The sequence below is a fragment of the Aedes albopictus genome, chromosome 2 (assembly GCF_035046485.1).
Source record: "Aedes albopictus strain Foshan chromosome 2, AalbF5, whole genome shotgun sequence".
In the NCBI taxonomy this organism is placed as follows: domain Eukaryota; kingdom Metazoa; phylum Arthropoda; class Insecta; order Diptera; family Culicidae; genus Aedes; species Aedes albopictus.
The window spans coordinates 476,220,579-476,246,827 of NC_085137.1; the positions used below are offsets into that span (position 1 = coordinate 476,220,579).

Consider the following 26,249-nt stretch of genomic DNA (forward strand, 5'->3'; position numbering starts at 1 on the left):
TTTCCGCCTTTCGCCAGTCTCGGAACATTATCGGTAGTCTTAGATGTTGTTTGAGACATTTGGGCCAACAAGCCCGATATTGTGATTAATCACAAAAGAATTAGGCGAGTAACTCTCATCGATATCACTGTACCGTTGGCGTTGGACCATAATGTCCAATCAAGTCCTACGCCAAGCTTACGAAGTACCACGACCACGACGGAGGAGTATCAGCAGATGTGGCATCTGGAGGACGTCCGCATAGTTGCGGTTTTCCTCTCGGTAACTGAAGTTGGCCCCAAACCAACAGAAATTGTAGAAGGACTTGAACAACATCCAGGAAGTGTTGATTTCAGGGCATTTCGCGAGGTTTCAGAGGGTGTTTAGGGCACTTCTAGGTTCTTTAAGTTCCACAGGGTTTTCAAAGTATTTTCGGGAGTTTCGGAAAGTCTTAGGAACGGTGGAGCGGACCTGGTGTGATGGTTAGAACACTTGACTATCAAGCCGAGGACCTGGGATCGAATCCCACTTGAGCTTAAGCTTGAGCTTGAGTGACCGCCCGCAGTTGCTACTCCAGTATCGCCAGATTAGCTACACTCACACAAGGAACCAATGAGATAGCTGCTTGGGACTAACAGGCATCTTCAGTGTGTGAGCGTTGGTGGTCTTGTATTTTTAGGCGAAAATGACGCCTGCTGCGTCAGGTTGCAGGTCAATGGGGAAGGGGAGAGAAGTGATGATTGCAATTGCTTGCCCACATCAGGCCGTTGAATCCTCTGCGCCTGCACAAGGTCTTGCGGGGTGTTGGTGGGATTTTTTTTTATTTTTGACCCAAGGATGCCAGGCGTGAAGCGATAGATTGTGGGAAGATTACTGTGAAGCGGCACAGTCCGCTTGGTTGCATAACTTGTAGGCGTTATATGATAGATTGACACTATGCTGTGATGAAAGTTGGAAGGAAGGGAATCGTTTTTTTTTTCAATCCTTTTCTGGTTCTAGTGATTGCTACGAACATACGAATATACATGAGATGTATATGTAGGAGAGAGAGAGAGAGTGAGAGAGAAAGTAGATAGAAAGGTACAAAGTAGGAGGAAAGGTACGAGCCAGAGATTGAACCCAGGACCTTCTGCATATGAATCAGAAGCGGTAGCCACTAGACCACCAAGCTAGTCGACCTGGGATCGAATCCCAGTCCCGACAAACTCACAACATGTGAGTTCTTCCATCAGAAGGGAAGCAAAGCGTGGGTCCCGAGATGAACTAGCCAAGGGCTAAAAATCTCGTTAATACAGATAAAAAAAGGCTTAGGAACGTTGCGTTATAGAGGGTCGGAAAAGGTTTTGGAAGATTTAGAGGATTTTACATTTAACTCACCACTTGCCAGCACCTAGGTCAGCACATGGTTGCAAGAGGCTAAGCAAGCATAAATGTCGTTCAAACTCACAAGATATGTGATAACTTACGCTCAAGAAAGTGATTAGAAAACCTTAATGCCCCAATCCTTTTTATTTCCCACCTTCAAACACATCCACTCTCTGCTTCTTTCTTGTAAATCCTCAATTTTGAACACACACAATGAAATTTCAATGAGGTAACGTGATTTAAAGTACCAAAACAGATTTCGCCTAAATGGATTCTACCTGAATGGAGGTTTCGCTGTAATGGACAATTTGAAATCGTGAACAAACTAGAGTGGGAGCTCCCGAATACTTGCTGAACTACAAAAAGTTAGAGGTTTCGTAATAAGCAAGGTATGTTGAACAAGATCTCTGGCATTAAAAATGCCCATTTTACTTTTGGCGCCTCCATTTGAGTTAATATACGTAACTTCGCACTACCAGCCTTCAGAAAAAAAAGGGAAACCTGAACACATACCCCATCACGTGCCATAATTATCCACCATCAATCTTGTTTTTAAAAGATGCACTATTCCAGGAATAATTACCACCACCTCAAGACGGGTGTGGTGGCTGATCTTTCCGCCAACGCTCGACGTACTCTCGCTCGACGAAGCTGTCAAGGTGGGGAAAAAGTCGGCAAGAATTACTGCCTCTGCAAATGCAGCAGCCCAGAGAGAGCTGCAAACGAAAAGAATAAGCTTGCTCGAGTAAAAAGTTAGTGGTGCACTTTCCAGTGGAGAAAATAAAAATCAAAATGCCGAGATGGTGGGTGGGCTTTCACTAGTTTGTTCCAACCCGGGACCGTACCAACCAACGCGATGTGTCGTGGTAGTGGAAACCGGGAAAAGAATGAGTTGCATAGTTTATGAGCTTTTATTTATGGACAAGGCTAACGAAGGTGAAAATTATGTCTTATGGCTGCCAGGATGGGGTGAGAGATAGACAGACTGGGAGAGCACAGCAGCCAGCCAACAACCAACGAGTTCCGCTATGGGGCCCTTCCTAACGGCCGGCCGGTGGTACGGTGGATGATATCTTCCAGGTCAGTGGATAAGATGGAAAGTGCTGAGTGCAGCTTGTCAGGAAGTAATTTATGGTTTTAATTTGGACGAGTTTATTATTTACTACAAGAACGGCCAGCAGCGATGGGTTGATGGTTATGATGATCTGTTGTTTATAGGGCCATCACTGGGACGGTAAATAAGAATAGTAGCTTACAACATTCAGGGTAAATTGAAATTTAATATTGAAGCAGTTGATACGTTGTGCGAAAAGGTTATATGTATCTCAATAATAAACATGAGCATAAAATACATTTGGAACAACCAATGATAGAGCTGAGAAATTTATCCTGGTATCAAACTCAGGCACCCTCAGCATAGTCTAGATGATTACGTGCCTGTTTATCTACTAAGCTATAAGTTAAATCGGCAAAAGGTTATTGCAACCATAACAAATTGCAAATGCTCCATAGAAAATCAAAAAGCGCTTCATAAAGAATGAACATATGTTCCATGAAAATGTGCAATGTTACCCATAAATAATTGAAAACGTTCCATACTTTATAAAAAATGTACCTGTATAACATGAAATTTTCTAATTAAAAGTGAAATTTTGCACCAATAAATGATACTGAAATGCTCCATAATAAAATACAAATGCTCCATAGCAAAATGCAAATGCTCATAAAAAATTAAAATTGTACCCATATAAAATTAAATATTTCTCCATAGAAAAATTAGATTTCACCATAAAAAATTGAAATTGCACCATAGAAAATAGACAAATGCTCCATAAGTATTATCAAACTGCATCACATAAAAAACAATTTGCTCCATAAAAAATTGAAAATTCTCCATAACTTCAAACATTTGCACCACTAAAGCAGTGCAATGTGAAGCAACTCTGCCTTGTCGAATTAAATTATGATAATATGTTATCTATGGAAGATTTTCAATTTTTCATGGAGCAATTCATGTTTTCTATGGTGCAGTTTGATAATACCTATGGAGAATTCTTTTATTATCTATGGTGCAATTTCAATTTTTTATGGTGCAATTTAATTTTTCTATGGAGCAATATTCAATTTTCAACGGGTACAATTTTAATTATTCATGGAGCATTTGCATTTTTCTATGGAGCATTTGTATTTTATTATGGAGCATTTCAGTATTATTTATTGGTGCAAAATTTCACTTTTAATGAGAAAATTTTATGTTTTACCGGTACATTTTTTATAAAGTATGGAACGTTTTCAATTATTTATGGGTAATATTGCATTTTTTCATGGTACATATGTTCATTCTTTATGGAGCGCTTTTTGATTTTCTATGGAGCGTTTTTATTTATTTATGGGTGCAATAAATAGGCTGCCAAGTTAAATCATTTAATTATACGCTATCAATCGCGATTTAATCGTCGTGCTTGACTTGAGAGTAGCTCCTATCAGGAATAGCTAATCAAACGGATGCATTTCGTATTATTCAAGCAGGTGATCCAGAAACAATCCTCGTCGGTCGTTGTGTTTGTTCCACTTGCCACACGCCACACTGCCCGGTTAATCATCATTACTGTATATCAGTTTCAACCAACTTCTACAATGCTCATTGAATCGTTACAACAAGTGGTTTCACACCGGAGGGGTTAAATATGTATTACCGAAGTTACGTACAGATTTGGTTCATGAACCATTTTATGCAATTCAGTATCATAATTTATATTTTATGTAACTCATTTTGGTATCATAATGGCCAATTTTTCCGAACTGGTTCATTATGCAACTATAATGAGTTGCATTTTGAAAAATAGTTATATAATGTTCATAATGAAAATCATTTGAGTTGCAATATGAACAATATGCAACTCAAATTGGTTGCATTATGAAAAAATCATTGCATAACATTTTGTATGGGACTCGTTGCCAAACTCGATTTTTTCAGCAGTCTTCGTATTTATCCAACTCGGCAAACCTCGTTGGATTTCTGTACGACTCGTGCAGAAAAAAAATCCACTTTTTGCAACTCGTTACATATATAGCTATAGATAGTCTTTACACCTTGTAGCAAGACGGTGCTTTTTCTTTTCGTCATTTGTACTGAACGTCACTCTTCAAAATAGGTTACGTAATTTTTGACGGTCCCCTACACACCGACACACCTTTGCTGACATACTTCATTTACCCAGAATAACCACGCTAACCATCGTTTTGATTGTAAGAGCTATGGTGGTAAGCCTTCCTCCCTCCCCCAGACAGTGGTAAATCGTACAAATCGAAACAAAAGCAAACAGCGAGCGCTCGCTGCGCTGCCTGATGGTTAACCATACGAAATGGGATCGCAACCACACGCCGATTCGACCATTGTTGTGTGTCACCCATCCAATTCCAACATCGAATAAACCGACCGAGCGTACATAGAAGTTTTGTATAGGCAGGCGATCGGCACAATTATCGCTCCATCATTAGAAGAGATGAGAATAAAATGCATCTTCTTGGTTTGATTTGTGCAAGGAAATGCTATTCATGCAATTACTTTCTCTTCAGAAACTAAACTACAAATCACTTTATAGAGGATTTCATAGAAGATTTCTTCCAGAAATTCATTCACTAATTCCTTGTCAAATTATTGCACAACTGTCTTAAATACCTATTTCCTCAAAAAAAAAAAATACTCTGTATTTCTCAGAACCTTCCTGAGAATTTCTTTTAAAAATGCTTTAAAAGCTTGTTGAGGAATTGTGGGGTTTGAATATAGTTTAGTGTTATTCCCCTTGCGTGTCCTTACCCTAGCAAGCAGTCAGTGACTGCATGCACCATGACGAGGTTGTCAGTGTGAAGCTGCCTCATTGAAGTGTCGAGCTTTGGCAGACCAAGTCTCCTTAATCGTGTGGTTCTGTAAACCGGGGTTAAATTGAACTTCGGGTCGAAATTGATCAGACGTGTTTTCGTTAGAAATATCATATTTTTCAAAGCTTACTTTTAAGTATCGTTTGTAGGGAAACTTTACCAAAAATATTTTATCTACTTGAAAAACGACCGATCAATTTCAACCCGGAGATCAATTTGACCCCGGTTTACGGTTTCGTATTATGCTTAGTGATTCTACTGTAGTTTGCTAAGATAGCTTGGGACTGATTGATCCAGTGAGTTATGCAATATTTACAAGAATATCTTAAGAAATTTTGTGGCAATTTCTTCAGAAACTCCAACGAATACCCTCGTTAAGTTCTTCAAAACATTTTTAAAAACTTACTCTAGAGTTGTATGAGGAAAATCATTCAGAAGTTTTTTGAGAAATTCTTCTAGAAATTTCTTTGAGTGCCATCCAAAAATTACAAAAATATTTTCCCAATTTTCACAGTCGCCAGAAATTCCTTTAAATTTTTAAGGAAATTGCTTCAGAAAATTCTGGGGATTTTCTTTAATTTCTTGTAAAATTCTTAGAAACATTAAACTTTTTCTGCAGAAATAACTCATTCGGATTGTCGGGGCCCGTGGCGTAATGACTACACGTTTGCTTCAGTTGCTCTTTCCCCCTGAGACCAGCTGTTACTGCCCCTTTTCTCAGCTCATGGCTCAAATGAACCCGGATACTTGGACATCGGCGAACGGCAACCCATAATGGACCCTCAATCGGACTGGAAACAGGAACAATCAACAGTCACACATCATTCTACCATGATAAGGTAGAAAGTGAAAGCAGCGCAATACATTTAGGCGCTGTACAAAGTGTATGTACAGCTTCCAATTGGAAGCGCTCACGCAGTGCCCTAGTGGACAATAGAGCTGTTAATTAGGTTAACCCGCAAACACCCGGGACGGTCTACTTTTGGCAGAAATGCAATATCTTCTTTGTTTTAAAACATTTTACCCCGAATTTTTTTTTATAGTCAAGGGGAATAGTTGTGCTAAGAAATGCATGGTACCTCCCCCCTTTGCCCCTTCCCCCCTTTTGCGGGGAGGCGAAAATACGTGGCTTTTTTTTGTATTTTTTATAAATTCTACATGTTTTTGCTCAAATTTCATCGTTTTGCTAATCATCAATAGTTTTCACTGGTCCTAGACATGCAAAGTATTACTTCCCATCATAGTCTGTTGAAGTTTTGATCCCAGAGCTATTCTAAGGCCTCCAAAGTACTCTGAAGTTTGTGACACAAATCTGACATTCTCAACCAAATTTTATACACGATGAATGATTACAGAACATTGTCTACGGTACTCAAAAAGCCTCAAAGCACCCCTAGGAAATTCATGGTAAATGAATTGGGTGATCTAGGTCATCCAAACTACTCTGGAATTCATTTTCTTAAGATCTTAAACATCTACCATCGTTTGTGTGCACTCTGTTCAAGAAATTTAGTCACGTTGATGTCCATTACACCTTAGAATGCTATGAACAACTTGATATTGTGGTAGTTGGACATTCCGTGAAATACAAATGGCCTCCAATACACTTTGAAGTTTGGCTTACGATATCTACATACTGTCTCTTGCTTTAGTTGTGAAAATTTTTCGTGGAATGTAGTCTATAATGCTGATGGAACCTCAGTGCACATCTATAATGCTTTTGGTACATTCATGGGATATTCCAGGCTTTCCAAACTATTCTGGAATTAGGAACTTCAAGGTCTACAGGCTCTACGCTTGTTTTTCTTCACTCTATCGGCATTATTCTTTCACGATTGTGTCTGTTGCACCTCATTATATTACGAGTATCTGTATTTGTTGCTATTTGGGTGTCCACAGGCATACAAATGGACCCAATGTATTTTGAAGTATGGGTCGCAATATCTGTAAATCTTAGGATATTTCTATTGTAGCGAAAGCTAGCGAAATATAATCTACGCTACTCTTAGAACCTCAGAGTGCAATTCTGATAACTTAGCAACATTCACTTGGTGATCTAGGTCATCCAAACTATTCTGGAATTAAGACCTTCAAGCTCTACAAGCTCTATTCTTGTATATCGTTATTTTATCGATGTACTTCTTCCACGATTACCTCTGATGTATCTCATAATTTATTGGGTATTTGTGTTACTTGTGCATCCACTGACATACAAATGTTCTTTATGGTATTTGGAAGTGTCGGAAATTACCCAAGAATTTCTCTAGGCGTTCCTCGGAAATTCCTCTAGGAGTCCCTCAGGAATTCATCGTGATGTTCTCCGAGAATATCTCTACGAGTTGTTACGTTTGAAATGTGAATTAGAAAAAAGTCCTAGATTTCGAGCATAGAGAATGAAATGATTCGTGCACCACGTGTTGAGAGCCCCTGCAACAGACCCGTCGATTCTATCCATCATCAACCAAAACCACATATACCTCAGTTCACTACAGGCGACAGTTTGGCTACACATACTCCGTCATCTACACGACAACGCGACAACGATGATCACTAGTTCTATCGCCGACTTTGGCAAACAAGACGTACGATTGAGATGTGGCCAGAAAGCTTTCGGGTGAAGTACACCACGAACGCCGATGAGAGAAGCAGAAAGATGAGACTAGCGTCGGTTCTCTGGTGAGCAATTATCTCATTCTTGTGTAGCGTAGCAGAAATCGTTTCGTCGGTCGAAGCGAGGTCCGGTTCGAGAACTTTTCTACGGGTCGGCAGTAGTAGCCGGCTCGGGAAGTAAGCTAGATGTGGTCGAGGATGTAGTCAAATCACTTACAGTATGAAGAGTTTAGTGCGGATTAGGAATTCGACCGTTACCCTAGACCATATTCGCGGCAGATAGGGAACAAGACTCGTGGCATTTCCGGCGACACCGAGGCGGCGGAAAGAAGAACGTCGGCAGGACTGGGTACGCTGTTGCTTCATGGAGGCGGAAGATGGTGCACGAAACGTTAGGGAAGATACGATTAGGGAAGCATAGGGAGATGAAGAATATAAGAAAAAAAAAGAAGATAAATAAATGTGATTTTCCGTGTTCTAAATGCGTGATAGGAATGCGCAATTCCTTAAGATGTTACAGAGTGTCTCAGGACTTCCCGTGAAATTCTTCAGAAGTTTCCCAGCAGTTTCTCGAAAATTTATTCAGGAGCTATGCTGGAATTCCTTCAGGAGTTCCTCAGGAATTACTTCAAAAACTTTTCGAAAAATCCTGCAGGAGTTCCTCGGGAATTCCACCAGAAATTCCCCGAGGATTCCACGGGAGTCTCCAAAGGATTTCTTCATGTGTTCCCTAAAAACTCATCAAGGAAGTTTTCCCAAGAGTTCCTCCAGGAAATTTTCCAGGGATTCCTCCAGCGATTTCTCTAGAAGTTCTTCTAGTGATTCCCCCAGGGATTCCTGCATGGATTCCTCCTTGGATTTATCCAGGAATTCATTCAGGTATTCCTCCAGGAATTCCTCCATAGCTCCCTCAGAAGTTCTTCCAAGATTTCCTCCAGCAACTAACCCAGGGATTTCTTCAGGATTCAAGGGATTCTTCCAGAAATTTCTCCTGGGGCTCCTCCAGAGTTTCCTCCAGCAATTCCCCAAGAAATTTCTCCGGAAATTCCTTCAGAAGGAATTTCTCAAAGAATTCATCCAGAAACTCCTCCAAGGCATCTGTCTAGAATTCTTCCAAGAATCCCTCCAGGGATTCCAAAAACTCCTACTTTACCTTCCCCAAGAATTTTATCAGAGAACCCTCTAATATATCTGCCAATAATCCCTTCAGGAATTTCGCCAGAAATTCCTCCAGGGATTTTTCTATGAATTCCTTCAAAAATTTTAAAAAATTCTCCAGAAATTAAAAAAATCCTCCAGAAATTCCTTTATGAATACCTCCTTGATTCTTCAGAAAACCTCCAGAAATTCTTCAAGAAAATACTCCCGGGACAACTCCAGGGATTCCACCAAGAATTCCTTCAAGGAATTCTTTCAGAATTTTTTTCAAGAAGTCCAACAGTTAGAAGTTGGAAGACAGAGTTGGGAGGAAATCTGGTAATCGAGAATTCATGTAGTAATTTGTGAAGGAAGTTTTAAAGAGTTTCCCAAGGAAATTCTTAGAGGAATTTCTCAAGGATTTCCTTGAACTGCGAGGAAATTTAGAATTTATTTTGTTCAATTTTTAATTTCTGGATGAATTTCTGGAGGGTTTCATGAATTATTTCCTGTAAGAATTTATGGAGTTATTCATGCGAGTAATTCCGAATTCATGTGAGGTATTTCCCGCAAGAACTGGCATTGAAGGAATTTCTGGAGAAATTCCTGTAGTAATTCCTGGAAGAATTCCTAGAATATTTCTTGAAGGAATTCCTGGGGTGTTTCCCGGAACAATTCCTAGACTATTTCCTGTAGTTATTCCAGAAGGAACTCGGTGAGTCATTCCTGGAGATATTCCTGGAGTAATTCCTGAAAGAACTCCTGGAGTATTTGCTTGAAGTATTTTTGGAATATATCCTGGAGTATATCCAGGAAGAATTCCTGGAGGAATCCCTGGAGGAATGACTGATGGAATTCCTGAAATAATTTAAGGAGGAATCCCTGTGAGGAATTCCGGAAAGAATCCTTGTTGGAATTGCTGGAGGTATACTGGGATAATTTTGTGGAGGAATTCTTGGAGGTATTTCTGGAGGAACTCCTGGAAAAATTTCTGGAGGACACCGTGGAGGAATTTCTGAAGGAATCCCTTGATGAATTCATATATAAATTAGCAGTTATTCATGAAGAAATTCCTTGAGGTATTCCTGAAGGAATTTCTGGAGAAATTACCCGGGAAGATTACCCGGAGAAATTCTCAGGAGAATTTTTTTGAGTATTGCCTAGAAGAATTCCTGGAGGAAACTCTGGAGTAATCCCTGGAAGAATTTCTGGAAGAATCCCTTGAATCCTGAAGAAATCCTTGGATTAGTTGTTGGAGGAAATCTTAGATAAAATCCTGAAGGAGCTCTGGAGAAATCCCTGACTGAACTCCTTGATGAGTCCATGGAGGAATTCTCGAGGGAATCCCTGGAAGAATTTCTACAGAAATCGCTGGGGGAATCCCTGGATAAATGCCTAAGAAAATTCCTGGAGGAATCCCTGGAAAACTTCTTGGAGGAATCCACGTAGAATTTCTGGAGGAATTCCCGAGGAACTCCTGCAGGATTTTTCGAAAAGTTCTTGAAGTAATTCCTGATGAACTCCTGAAGGAATTCCAGCATAGCTCCTGAATAAATTTTCGAGTAACTGCTGGAAAACTCCTGAAGAATTTCACGAGAAGTCCTGAGGCATTCCCTAGGAACTCGTAGATGTTCTCGGAGAACATCACGATGAATTCCTGAGGGACTCCTGGAGGAATTTCCAAGGAACGCCTAGAGGAATGCTTGAACAATTTCCGACACTTTCAAATAAATACCATAAAAAGATCATTTGTATGTCAGTGGATGCACAAGCAACACAAAGAAATACTCAAAACATTATTAGATACAGCAGAGGTAATCGTGGAAGAATAAAGTAAAGAGATACAAGAGTAGAGCTTATAGAGCTTGAAGGTCTTAATTCCAGAATAGTTTGGATGACCTAGATCATCAAGTGAATGTTGCTAAGTTATCAGAATTGCACTCTGAGGTTCTAAGAGTAGCGTAGATTATATTTCGCAAGCATTCGCTGCAATAGAAGTATCCTAAGATTTACAGATATTGCGACCCATACTTCAAAATACATTGGGTCCATTTGTATGCCAGTGGACACCCAAATAGCAACAAATACAGATACTCGTAATATAATGAGGTGCAACAGACACAATCGTGAAAGAATAATGCCGATAGAGTGAAGAAAAACAAGCGTAGAGCCTGTAGACCTTGAAGTTCCTAATTCCAGAATAGTTTGGGAAGCCTGGAATATCCCATGAATGTACCAAAAGCATTATAGATGTGCACTGAGGTTCCATCAGCATTATAGACTACATTCCACGAAAAATTTTCACAACTAAAGCAAGAGACAGTATGTAGATATCGTAAGCCAAACTTCAAAGTGTATTGGAGGCCATTTGTATTTCACGGAATGTCCAACTACCACAATATCAAGTTGTTCATAGCATTCTAAGGTGTAATGGACATCAACGTGACTAAATTTCTTGAACAGAGTGCACACAAACGATGGTAGATGTTTTAGATCTTAAGAAAATGAATTCCAGAGTAGTTTGGATGACCTAGATCACCCAATTCATTTACCATGAATTTTCTAGGGGTGCTTTGAGGCTTTTTGAGTACCGTAGACAATGTTCTGTAATCATTCATCGTGTATAAAATTTGGTTGAGAATGTCAGATTTGTGTCACAAACTTCAGAGTACTTTGGAGGCCTTAGAATAGCTCTGGGATCAAAACTTCAACAGACTATGATGGGAAGTAATACTTTGCATGTCTAGGACCAGTGAAAACTATTGATGATTAGCAAAACGATGAAATTTGAGCAAAAACATGTAGAATTTATAAAAAATACAAAAAAAAGCCACGTATTTTCGCCTCCTCGCCAAAGGGGTGAAGGGGCAAAGGGGGGAGGTACCATGCATTTCTTAGCACAACTATTCCCCTTGACTATAAAAAAAAATTCGGGGTAAAATGTTTTAAAACAAAGAAGATATTGCATTTCTGCCAAAAGTAGATCGTCCCGGGTGTTTGCGGGTTAAGTGATTGAAGGATTACAAAAAACTCATTCGCCAATTTCTTTACAAGGCAATTTCAAAAATTCCTAGAAGATTTTTTAATAAGGATAAATTTTAGAAACTCCTGGAAAAACTCCGTTAGAAGTTCTCAGAGAAATCCTTTCAGAAATACCTAATGACATTTATGAAAAAATAAATCAGAGCAATTTCTTTCTAATTTTGAAAGGGGTTTCTTTTTAAATAAGTAGAGATTTTTTTTCAGAACTTACATAAAAAAATCCTTCAATAATTTATATAGAACTTCTTAAAGAATCATTTAGGAGAATTCCTAAAAAAAAAACTTCTTCATAAAAACCTGTACGACTTTCTTTACAAATTTCTGCCGGAATCCTTGAGAAAAATTCTAGAGAAGTTCCTTGAAAAAAACCTAAAGATATTCATGGAGAAATTCTTTGAGAAATTCTCAGAGGAAATTTAAAATGAATTCTAATTTTCTAGAGAGATTCCTTCAGAAATTAGTTGAGGAGTTCCTTCAAAAATTACTTGTGCAATTTCTCTAGAAAATCGGAAATAAATTCTTCAAAATTTCATGAAATTCCTCCATTAGAAATTCTTAGAGAAATTTCTTCAGAAGCTTCAGAAAGAATTCCTTTCGAAATTTCTGACGAAATTTGTTCCGAGATCATATGTAGAATTCCTTCTAAAATTTAGAGGAATTTTTTGAGACATTTCTGAAGCAGATTCCTGGAGGAGGTTCTTCAGGAATTCCCAAATGAATAAGATTAGCAATCCTACATTCTCTCAGGAATTTCTTGGTAGAACGACGTTCTAAAGGAATTTCTTGTAATATGCCTGAAAGTATTATTTTAAAAATTCCGGGGAAAACATTCTTCAGAATTTCCAAGAGAAACTCCATTAAAAATTCATAATGGAATTCCTTCTGACATTCTCTTAAGAAATTCCTGAAAATTCTAGGGGATATCGTTCAGAATTTTTTTTTTCATTAATTCCTTCAAGAGTTCCTTCCGAAATTCCTTAAGGAATGCTTCCAGAATTTCTCCAGGAAATCTTCCAAAAATTCATACAGAAATTCCCCTGGAAATTCCCCCAGGAATTTCTCCGACATTCCTTCAGCAATTTCTCCGCAAATTTTTTCAGGATTTCTCCCGAAAATTTCTCCTGGGAATCCTCCAGAAATTTCTCCAGGATATCTTCCGAATATTCCTACAGAAAATCCTACAGGTATTTATCCGGAATTCCTCCAGGAATTTCTACGGAATTCCTCCAGGAATTTCTACGGAATCCCTCCAGGAATTTCTACGGAATTCCTCCAGAAATTTCTACGAAATTCCTCCAGGTATTGCAACATAATTCCTCCAGGAGTTTGTAAGGAATTGCTCCAGGAATTTTCCGAAAATTCCTACAGGAATTCTTCCAAAAAATTTTCCAGGAATTCCTCCATAAATTTCTCCAGGAAATCTTTCGAAAATTCCTAAAGAAATTCCTCCAGAATTTTCTTCGGAATTCCCCCAGGAATTTCTCCGAAAATTCCCCCAGGAATTTCTCCGAAAATTCCTCTAGGAATTTCTCCGGAAATTGCTCTAGGGATGTCTCCGACAATTCCTCCAGGAATTTCTCCGGAAAGTCCTCCATGAATTTCTCCGAAAATTCCTCAAGGAATTCCTCCAGGAATTTCTCCGGAAAGTCTTCCATGAATTTCTCCGGAAATTGCTCCAGGAATTTCTCCGGAAATTCCCCCAGGAATTTCTCCGGAAATTCCTCCAGGAATTTCTCCGAAAATTCTTCGGAATTTCTCCAGGAATTTCTTCGGAAATTCCCCCAGGAATCTCTTCGGAATTCATCCAGGAATTTCTACGGAATTCCTTTAGGAATTGCTTCGTTATGCCTCCAGAAATTTCCCCGGAATTCCTCAAGAAATTTCGCCGGAAGTTTCTTCAGGAATTCTGCTGAAAATTTCTCCAGGGATTCCTCCAGGAATTTTTCCGGAATCCTTCTCGAATTTCTCTGGAATTCCTTCAGGAATTCATACGGAATTCCTCCAGGAATTTCTACGGAATTCCTCCATGAATTTCTACGAAATGCCTCCAGGAGCTTCTTCGGAAATTCCTCCAGGAATTTTTCTGGAAATTTCTTCAGGAATTTCTCTGGAAATTCCTCCAGTAATTTCCCTGGAAATACCTCCAGGAATTACTCTGGAAATTCCTTCAGGAGTTTCTCTGGAAATACACTCCCGTTCAAAAGTTTGGGGTCACCCCCTCAAAAACATGTCATTTTTTTAGGCCCATATCTCCGCCAATTTGCGTCCGATTTCAAAACCCTAGGTTCCATTCAAAAGATAATAAGTCAAAGAAACTTTGAACATGATTTAAAAGAAACTTTTTCAAAAAAATGTGTATGTAAACTTAACCCAAAGTTGGCAAATTTTCTAAAAAATGAATATAAACTTACGGCAGTGTCGCTGGAAGTTGGGTCGACCAAATTTTAAGATGAGAGCGGTAATATGACCCATTTTCTATTAGCTTTCAACTGCTTTTTACAGAACTTAGCTAAAAAATCTAGAAAAAAAAGTTATTAAGTAAATTAATCCTTGATGTCATCGACCAAAAGTTTGGGGTCACCCCTCAAAATGCTGTATCGGCCAAAAGTTTGGGGTCACTATCGTAAAACATGGAAAAGTGATTTGTTGATATCTTTGTCATCTTTCATTCAATTTTAATTCTTCTTGGCTTATTTGAAACAAAATGAATGATACTTACTGCATAGACATTGAACCTCACATATTTGTTGAAATTTACATACTAAAACTTTACGTAAAGTTGCCTCATTTTTTGAAGCGTGGTAAAATGTGCTAACTTTACATAACATTTTTATATACAAAAATCGTTAAACACGATAAGTTGAAGACATCAAACGTAAATTTAGTTAATTATCTTTGAAATGAACAAAAAATAATTAAAATTGAACTATAGATGACGAAGATATCACCAAATCACTTTTCCATGTTTTACAAAAGTGACCCCAAACTTTTGGCCGATACATCATATTGAGGGGTGACCCCAAACTTTTGGTCGATGACATCAAGGATTAATTTACTTAATAACTTTTTTTCTAGATGTTTTAGCTAAGTTCTGTAAAAAGCAGTTGAAAGCTAATAGAAAATGGGTCATATTACCGCTCTCATTTTAAAATTTGGTCGACCCAACTTCCAGCGACACTGCCGTAAGTTTATATTCATTTTTTAGAAAATTTAGCAACTTTGGGTTAAGTTTACATACAAAATTTTTTGAAAAAGCTTCTTGTTTATCATGTTCAAAGTTTCTTTGACTTATTATCTTTTGAATGAAATCTAGGGTTTTGAAATCGGACGCAAATTGGCGAGGAAGTCCGGAGAAATTCCTGGAGGCATAACGTAGTAATTCCTGAAAGAATTCCGTAGAAATTCCTGGATGAATTTCGAAGAGATTCCTGGAGGAATTTCCGAAGAAGTTCCTGGAGAAATTCCGAAGAAATTTCGGAGAAATTCCTGGAAGAATTTCCGGAGAAATTCCTGGGGGAATTTCCGGAGAAATTCCTGGAGGAATTTCCGGCGAAATTCATGGAAGACTTTTCGGAGAAATTCCTGGAGGAATTCCTTGAGGAATTTTCAAAGAAATTCATGGAGGACTTTCCGGAGAAATTCCTGGAGGAATTGTCGGAGACATTCCTAGAGCAATTTCCGGAGAAATTCCTAGAGGAATTTTCGGAGAAATTCCTGGGTGAATTCCGAAGAAATTTCTGGAGGAATTTCTTTAGGAATTCCCTGGAGAAATTTATGGAGGAATTCCTGGAAAATTTTTTGGAAGAATTCCTGAAGGAATTTTTGAAAAATTCCTTGAGTAATTCCTTACAAACTCCTGTAGGAATCATGTTGCAATTCCTGGAGGAATTCCGTAGAAATTCCTGGAGGAATTCCGTAGAAATTCCTGGAGGAATTCCGTAGAAATTCCTGGAGGAATTCCGGATAAATACCTGGAGGATTTTCTGTAGGAATATTCGGAAGATATCCTGGAGAAATTTCTGGAGGATTCCCAGGAGAAATTTTCGGGAGAAATCCTGAAAAAAATTGCGGAGAAATTGCTGAAGGAATGTCGGAGAAATTCCTGGGGGAATTTCCAGGGGAATTTTTGTATGAATTTTTGGAAGATTTCCAGGAGAAATTCCGGAAGCATTCCTTAAGGAATTTCGGAAGGAACTCTTGAAGGAATTAATGAAAAAAAATCTGAGCGATATCCCCTAGAATTTTCAGGAATTTCTTAAGAGAATGTCAGAAGGAACTCCATTATGAATTTTTGATGGAGTTTCTCTTGGAAATTCTGAAGAATGTTTTCCCCGGAATTTTTAAAATAATACTTTCAGGCATATTACAAGAAATTCCTTTAGAGCGTCGTTCTACCAAGAAATTCCTGAGAGAATGCCTCTTAGGATTCCTAATCTTATTCATTTGGGAATTCCTGAAGAACCTCCTCCAGGAATCTGCTTCAGAAATGTCTCAAAAAATTCCTCTAAATTTTAGAAGGAATTCTACATATGATCTCGGAACACATTTCGTCAGAAATTTCGAAAGGAATTCTTTCTGAAGCTTCTGAAGAAAATTCTCTAAGAATTTCTGATGGAGGAATTTCATGAAATTTTGAAGATTTTTTTCCGATTTTCTAGAGAAATTGCACAAGTAATTTTTGAAGGAACTCCTCAACTAATTTCTGAAGGAATCTCTCTAGAAAATTAGAATTCATTTTAAATTTCCTCTGAGAATTTCTCAAAGAATTTCTCTATGAATTTCTTTAGGTTTTTTTTTTTTTCAAGGAACTTCTCTAGAATTTTTCTCTAGGATTCCGGCAGAAATTTGTAAAGAAATTCGTCCAGGTTTTTATGAAGGAGTTTTTCTAGAAATTCTCCCAAATGTTTCTTTTAAAAGTTTTATATAAATTATTGAAGGATTTTTTTTGTATGTTCTGAAGAAATTTCTATACTTATTTAAAAAGAAACCCTTTTGAAAATTAGGAAGAAATTGCTCTTATTTATTTTTTCACAAATCTCATTAGTTATTTGTGAAAGGATTTCTGTAAGAACTTTTAATGGAGTTTTTCCAGGAGTTTCTGAAATTTATCCTAATATTTCTGAAGAAATACTGGTAGGAATTAAAAAAATCTGCAAGGAAATTTTGAAATTGCCCAAGGAACTTTGAAGAATTTCGCAAGAAATTAAAGAAAATCCCCAGAAATTTTTGAAGCAATTTCCTAAAAAAAGTAGAGGAATTTCTGGCGAATGTGAAAATTAGGAAAATATTTTTGTATTTTTTTATGGAACTCAAAGAAATTTCTAGAATTCCCCCCGGAATTTCTCCGGAAATTCCCCCCGTAATTTCTCCGGAAATTCCTCCAGAAATTTCTCCGGAAACTCCTTCAGGAATTTCTACGGAAATTCCCCCATGAATTTCTCCGGAAATTCCTCCATGGATTTCTCCGGAAATTCCTCCAGGAATTTCTCCGGAAATTCCTCCAGGAATTTCTCCGGAAATTCCCCCAGGAATTCCTTCATGAATCCTTTTAGGAATTTCACAAGAAATTCCTCCAAGAATTCCTCTGCGAATTCCTTCTTGATTCCCTTACAGTATTCTCTTGGAAATATTAAAAAAAAATATCTAAGGAATTCCCACAGGAATCTTTCAGGGATTCCTTTGGGAATTCTGTTAAGATTTTTCAAGAATTGTTTAAGGATTTAGCCATGAAATTATTTGAAGAATGATTTGGGAAATTCCTACAAGGTTTTGACTGTGAATTTCCCCAAGGATTTAGTCAGGAATACTGCTAGGGATTTCACCGGAAATGCTTCTAGAGATTTTACTTCCAAGGATTTTTTCAAATGAGAAACTCCTCCCGCAATATATGCAAAACTTTACTCAGTATTTTATTTTGGGTCTACAGATTTTTTCGTGAATTTCTCCAGGAATTTTCCAGGGAACATCTCTGACAAAAGGCTTCCTGCAATAGCTTTAAGGGAATTCTTTCAGAGATTGCTCAGGGATAACTTCAGATGAAAATGTCATTTGGGGATTCTTTAGAAAGCTCATACAAAGATTTGTTTGGATATTTTTTCCTGAGATCAATGTGTGTAGGAAGGTTTTATGAGAAGAACCCTGTGGCACATTTGACACCAATATCTTCTACCATTACAATCAAATTTGGGATGAGAAAAACTTTCAATACCATGGTTAAATTCGTCCCGACCGTTCCTAGGGAGCCACCATTTCCAATATTCCCCAATAGTCACGCCATTGTTTGTTATTGTTGATTGTGATTCACACTCGTCATCGAAAGGAAGCGGATCAAAGGAGAAAGCCTTTGAGCCTGACAATGCGCAAAATGTGTATATGTGTGGACGAGCTTTCTCTCTCTCGCTATCTCTCTCTCTCTCTCTCTGTGTCACACTCGACTGGTTACTTACTGAGCCGTGATAATTTGAACGCATCCGCCGTGTTAATTACGTCAACATAGGCCTGCAGCTCGAAGCGCCGGGCGGAAACGTTCAGGTTGTGGTTCAGCATGGCGAACTTGAAGGCGGACTGGATCTCGTCCGTGCCCTGCTCGAAGATGGCACCTGCGAAGGAGAGGAAGAAGGGTGGAAAATGTTAGCGTGTGTGTGTGGGTGGGCGGAGGTTAGTTAAATATTGATTTTCATTGTTAAAATTTAGCCTTGAAGCAAAAGGTCTTCCTGTTCCAACCAAAATTCGTACCGAGATGTCGTCCACGTGCACCGAAAACCGTTTCCACGGAAAATCAATTAATCAACATGCTACCGGTTCAATCAATTTAAAACTTCGTCAAATCAAAATACAGTGCTTCCCCGCCACGGGTGACCAATTCATCAAGCGCACGAATAAAGAAACTCGCAAAAGGAAGCCTTCAATCATGATTCAGTGCTTCCGTCCTTACAGGCGTCGCCGTTGTCCTCCGACCTCCGAACCATTCTCCAGGAATCGACTTTTCACCAATGTTCCTCAGCAAAGGCTGCTTTTTTCCCAGTTCCTTATTCGACATTCGCCTTTTCTGTGATGACGGACGGCCTTCGCCGTCAGTGTGACTCCTGGTTCGGTGGCTGTATGCATTGCATTGATTTGATTTGATTTAATTAAATTTGACGCAGCAGGAAAAACTTCAGGGTTCTTCTCAAGGCTTTAGCTGTTGCCCAGTCGTGCGGCTCAGAGGTTTCACTTGTCAAGCCATAATTTCGAGTTTTTTTTTTCTCTTTGGTTCGTGTTTTATCGACTGTGGTTGATTGAAGAGTTTTCGGAATCGATTTCCATTCAAGAAATCTGTGACGAGGCAGGAAATCGTCTCAATTACCAGTGCTGCCAGATATTTGATGATATTTATCTGGAAATTATTGGGATGTACGACATATGGTTGAAAACAAACGACCCTTTCCCTTTTGTTTATAAAGTTTCACTAATTGGTATAATATTTATTCATGCATATCACTGATTGGAACTAACTATGCTTTCGCTCTTCCTTTGCATTGCTGACTACTCATCACTGCTGGTCGGGGATCTATGACAAAAGGTCGAAAGGTCAAAAGGTCGAAAAGTCGAAATAAACAAATAACTAGAACAAAAGGTCGAGAGGTCGAAATGACAAAAAAATAACTAGGACAAAAGGTCGAAAGGTCGAAGGGTCAAAAGGTCGAAAGGTCGAAAGGTCAAAATAAAAAAAATAACAAGGCCAAATGTCGAGAGGAAGAAGGTTGGAAGGTCAAAGGCTCGAAGGCTGTAGTTAGTAATAAAACTGAAAGGCCAGGATTCGTTAGGTATGAATAGCGGATTTCAAATTTATTCATGTACCTGCAGCGCGATGATTTACGCCATAAATATTTTTCGCATTGCGTCACTCATAACACTAGTTTACAAAATAAAACGAAAGTCGTGAACTTCTGTCAACGACCAAAATTTTTGAAGCATAATTTAGCGCTGATTTCGAAACCGTGCTTAAAAAAATTTAAAGTAGAACAGTTTTTGAGTTTTAGCTCAATATCGAGTTTTACAACTTTTTAAAATATGGAATTTAATAAAATTCAAATATCTAGCATTTTGTTTATCCAACTTAAATATTTTTTCATAAATTAAAAGCTGAATGTGATACAATTCGATCATCTGAATGCAAGTTTTGCGTCAGATTGATGAAATTCAAGATATTGGAGAGTTTTGGGGACGATCTCCTTAAATTTTAGCCAATTTTCCAAAAATATATGAAGAAATGTATTTTTTTCAATAAGAAAAAAACAATTGAAAAATTCTTTCTCAACGTTTATTTGACATATCATATGTAGGCGAGTTACAGTAAAAAAATCAGCTCAATCGGAGCATCGATTACCGAGAATGAGATGTGTGAAGTGAGTGACTTTGCTTAAAAATAGAACAAAAATTGATTTCAAATCATCAACCTTGTATGGAAAGTCGAAAAAATTTCCGCTCTACTGTAATTTTTTTCCTTCGCGTTTTCGAACTCAGGGCATGATTCTACACCAAAAACGATCATCAGCTTACCGAGTTCAAAAATGCTGTAAACTAGTGTAATCAATATGAGTTTTTGGATGGAATAAAAAGAAATGGTCAAAACGAATAGAAAAATTACGTATAAAGTATCAAAAATGCAATGTCCAATAAGTACATTGAACTAGAGGTTATTAAAAAATTAAACGTAACGTTGATCTTCACATCTTTTGATATTTAAGTAGATCTTTGTAGGAGATCTCTTTGGACATATTTAAGGTGAAATTTAAAATAATCGTTTTGATGGTATGAATAGAAAAAACGACCTATTTTAAAAAAAAGGAAAAATATTATACACAATTATATTATTAGTAAGTACGCCAAAAATTATCAAAAAGCACTACTAGAAAGAACAGCCTATATTTAAAAGAAGGCAAAATTCTATTGAAAAAAAATATAGTAATAATGTCAACAACTGCCAAAAAGCATTACTAGAAAGAACAGCTTATCTTTGAAAAAAAGGCTACATTCTATAAAAGAAATTAATAGTAGTAACGCCAATAATTATTCAAATGAATCATGCATTCTACACCAAACTAGTACTAGGAAAAAAACGCCAAATATTATAAAAAACCACTGTAATTAAAGGTTGGAGTCCCGTTCCGGTCAGGAAATATTGTTGACTTCTTAGGAATAGTGTATGCTTGTCATATAATATAAAAATTCATACAATGACAGGCAAAGAAAGTCCTTCAATTAATAACTGCGAAAGTGCTAAAAGATCACTAAGTTGAAAAGATGCAGGCCTAGCTGCAGTGAGAATGTAAAGTAAGAAGGAAAAGGAATGAAAAGATTTATGGTTATTTCGATCTTCTGTATCATCGTCATTGTTCCCCTTCATTCATTTTTCAATTCGACCTTTCGACCTTTTGTCCTAGGTATTTTTTTTTATTTTTTTTTGACCCTTCGACCTTTTGACCCTTCAACCTTTTGACCGACGACCTTTTGACCATCGACCTTTTGACCTTCGACCTTTCGTCCAACAACCGAGCAGGGGGTCGGTTATTAAGGTGGTTCGAAAAATCGTTTTTGCTCCACACCGCTTATTCGATTCATAATCAGATTCTATGCCTTCTCCTAAAATTTGAGCTGATTTGGTTGAAAAATAAGAGTGTAAAAACCCTTCAAAGTTGGTATGGGAGTTTACTATGAGAAAATGACGTTTTTTATTCAATTTACTGTAGCATTTCCGCAGGTGCTCCAGAATGTTAGTTGACCCTTGTTATTCCTAGGCTACTCTTTGCCACTTAAACTTTGCCGAAGACCACATTAAAATCGGACGTCTCATTAATTATTTATCGACTACCAACTGTCAACTAACACTCTAAAGGCACTTGGAAAAATGCTACGGTCAATTGAATGAATAACGTCATTTTCCCATAGTAATTCCCATACAGATTTTGAAGGGCTTGTGCACTCTCAATTTTCAACCAAATCAGCTCAATTTTTGGAACAAGGCACAGTGGCTGATTTCGTCATTTTAGCGCGCCTAATTAATAACTTTTTAAATATGACGTTTAGCGCCAAGTTTGTATAACTCCGTTACTTTTCAAGATACGTTACGTTTTCTATCATCAGCCCCTTGAAAAGGGGTTTTCCGCAAAAACTTTCTAATAATTGATTCTACATTTTTTGCATGTTCTACAAAGTTATAGATAATGGTAAAATACACAATTTTTCCGAACATGACATCCCGCTAATTTTGAAAATAAAATAGTTAATAGTTAAAAACTGTTATTTAAAGTTTTTTGGGCAATATTTCAAGCGTATGTAACTTAGTTGTAGGCAATTATATGCAAATTTCTTTTTATGCATGTGAAATTACAAGCAATTGTGTCTCTTAGAAAGCCAAAATCATCGAACTGTTAGAGACTGTAAGATGGTTTTTGTATAGAAACTTACAACCATTTATGTTACTTTTATATGGGATTTATTTATATCTTCAACATATTTATTTGACAGTTCATGTCAGCTTGCATTTTTATTGTTATTGTAGGTGTGTGTGAATGTATAGAAAGGTATGTGGCGTATACTGGACCATTCATGAAGTACGTTACATGAAAACTTACCGTCTACTCCTGATTCCTTTTTAACTCACAGTGCTCCACGTAGTCCACGAAAAGAACGCATAAAGTGTTACTTCTTTTGTCAGATCACAATTTAACAGCAGCTTACTTTAAAGTACAATAAGATATATAATTTACTATCAGCAAAGAAGACATGTACTAGCGGGAGCGTTCACAAAATATGTCACGCGTAAGTTTGGAATTTGAGATGAAATGACGCTTCGTTTGCTCTTTTCATGGACTACGTGAAGCACTTAGTAAGAAAATAGAAGTAGATGGTAAGTTTCCATGTAACGTACTTCATAAATGTTTCAGAATACACCACATACCTTTCTATACATTCACACACACTTACAATAGCAATAAAAAATGCAAGCTGACATGAACTGTCAAATAAACATGTTGGAGATATAAATAAATCCCATATAAAAGTAACATAAATGGTTGTAAGTTTCTATACAAAAACCATCTTACAGTCTCTAACAGTTTGATGATTTTGGCTTTCTTAGAAAGACAATGACTTGTATTTTCACATGCATAAAAAGAAATTTGCATATATTTGCCTATAACTAAGTTACATATGGTTGAAATCCCAAGTAACAATTCGGAACCACTAATAAGCATGCCATTTTAACAAGTGTTGTATAAAAGTGCTGACAGTTGAACAAGAGTATGTGTTGAAAAAAGTGTCGAATAAATATTTCAAAAGCTAAAACAGCACTTTTGTTCATCATTTTTTGGTAATTGAACAACTAATCGAACAAAAGTTTAAAGAAAGTTGTTTAGATATTTCCATCGATAGCCTAATAGTGTTGTAACAATGTACGAAGACAAGCTGTTTCCGACACATTAGATGCCGTTATTCTACATATTATTCAAAGTGGAACAAAGTAGCTTAAACATAGTTTAAGAAAACTGGCTTAATCGTTTTGTTCAGCTGCTGATTAGCAGCGTAATAATATCACTTAATTAACATTGTTCGCCATGTTTAAATTTGTAAACATGGTTGTTGATTATGAACCTAATAAGAGCATCTACGGCTGCATATTATTTTACCTCAAACAAGAGCCTTGCAGCAGCTCTAAATCATTAAATCACACTTTAAAAAACAACACGACTCACCTTTCACACTATTCTGACTAACAGCAGCAAAATAACCGTGCTTAAAAAGAGCAGCTGGCTCCTCTAACTAGCAGCGCACAGTGGCTGATTTCGTCATTTTAGCGCGCTTAATTAATAACTTTTTAACCATGACGTTTAGCGTCATGGTGTCTTCGAGAAAGTTTTTCGCTATAATAAGGAGCTTCTTTTGAGCTATTGTAAAAAATGATCAATCCCCCTAAAAGTGAGATAGAAAATTTATTTTTTGCATTTTTCAAGATACAAGGTTGGTGTCTTCACAAAAGTTGTAGATAATGTTATTTGGAGCAACTTTGTCAAAGACGCCAAGTTTGTAACTCCGTTACTTTTCAAGATACGTTACGTTTTTTATCATCAGACCCTTGAAAAGGGTTTTTGCGCAATAACTTTCGAAGGATTGATTCTACATTTTTCTGATGTTCTACAAAGTTATAGATAATGGTAAAACACATAACTTCGCCGAACACGACATTCTTCTAATTTCTAAAATAAAATAGTTATAACGGTTTTTATAGATTTTTGGGCCATATTTCAAGCATATATAACCTAGCTATAGGCAATTATATGCAAATTTCCTTTTAAGCATGTGAATATACAAGTAATTGCCTCTCTTAGAAAGCCAAAACCATCAAACTGTAAGAAACTGTAAGATGGGTTTTGTACAGAAACTTTCAACCATCTATGTTACTTTTATATGGGATTTATTCATATCTTCAACATATTTATTTGACAGTTCATGGCAGCTTGCATTTTTATTGTTATTGTACGTGTGTGTGAATATAAAGAATGAATTGTGTTGCATTCTGGAGCATTCATAAAGTACGTTACACGAAAACTTACCATCTATTTATATTTTCTTACTAACTCACAGTGCTGCATGTAGTCCACGAAAAGAGCGAACGAAGTGCCATTTTTTCTCAAATTCTAAACTTGCGAGTGACATATTTTGTGAACGCTCCCTCTAGTACATGTCTACAATAGTTATAGCTAATTGTAAATCTTATTGTACTTTACAGTAAGGTGCTGTTTAATCATGATCTGACAAAACAAATAACACTTTATGCGTTCTTTTCGTAGACTACATGCAGCACTGTCAGTTAGTCAGAAAATAGAAGTAGATGGTAAGTTTTAATGTAACGTACTTCATGAATGTTGCAGAATGCACCACAATCCTTTCTATATATTCACACATTTACAATAACAATAAAAATGCAAGCTGCCATGAACTCTCAAAAAAATATGGTTAAGATATGAACAAATCCCATATAAAAGTAACATAGATGGTTGAAAGTTTCTGTACAAAAACCATCTTACAGTCTCTTACAGTTTGATGGTTTTGGCTTTCTAAGAGAGGCAATTACTTGTATATTCACATGCTTAAAAGGAAATTTGCATATAATTGCCTATAGCTAGGTTATATATGCTTGAAATATGGCCCAAAAATCTATAAAAACCGTTATAACTATTTTATTTTAGAAATTAGAAGAATGTCGTGTTCGGCGAAGTTATGTGTTTTACCATTATCTATAACTTTGTAGAACATCAGAAAAATGTAGAATCAATCCTTCGAAAGTTATTGCGCAAAAACCCTTTTCAAGGGTCTGATGATAAAAAACGTAACGTATCTTGAAAAGTAACGGAGTTACAAACTTGGCGTTTTTGACAAAGTTGCTCCAAATAACATTATCTACAACTTTTGTGAAGACACCAACCTTGTATCTTGAAAAATGCAAAAAATAAATTTTCTATCTCACTTTTAGGGGGATTGATCATTTTTTACAATAGCTCAAAAGAAGCTCCTTATTATAGCGAAAAACTTTCTCGAAGACACCATGACGCTAAACGTCATGGTTAAAAAGTTATTAATTAAGCGCGCTAAAATGACGAAATCAGCCACTGTGCAGCGTCGAGAAATTTTCCCCCTGACGGTTCCTTCATCACGGGTTAAGCCTTCCAATCTCGAGCGGGTTCAGGATCCACTTTTTATAAGAAGATTCACAAGAGAAGAAAACATATTTTTCCTCCGTACACGAAATCTAAGTTCCGAAAACAAATGACAAATAACTTTATTGGGTATGAAAAATGAAAATATGTTTGAAAAGTCACCAAATATGCAAAACAACACCGCACCGTAGCTAAGTGACCATACAACTACTATTAAGCTCCAGTATCGCTGCTGATGATCAGAGCTTACCGAAAACTTTATTTACATGAACAAACGTTGCGAACATGATTAATCAAACATTGATCAGCTTCAGTGTTGATGTAAACAATTAGTCGAATAACAAAACTTAAGCGATGTTTAAGCAACGCATGAACGGCAGCGTATTGGGATCAATGTTTAAATACTGTTTCAAATCTTCCAATTCATGTGGTCCTGATTGGAGAAGAGTAGATGCATGCGGCAGTGAAGCAGTAGTTCCCGAGTTCGAGTCTTGTCATCGATGTGAGTTCTATCATAAAAATGTGATTGAAATGCGT

General features: G+C 37.2%; 1 protein-coding gene across 2 annotated transcripts in view; it reads right to left on the reverse strand.

Moving 5' to 3' along the window:
* LOC109622846 (glutamate receptor 1) overlaps window positions 1-26,249 on the reverse strand; it is a 634,036-nt gene that overhangs the window by 306,869 nt on the left and 300,918 nt on the right. For both annotated transcript variants that reach the window (XM_062854092.1, XM_062854091.1), the window contains exon 2: window positions 18,462-18,614. In XM_062854092.1, coding sequence (XP_062710076.1) covers window positions 18,462-18,614 — 153 coding nt within the window. The remainder of the gene's footprint in view (window positions 1-18,461; window positions 18,615-26,249) is intronic.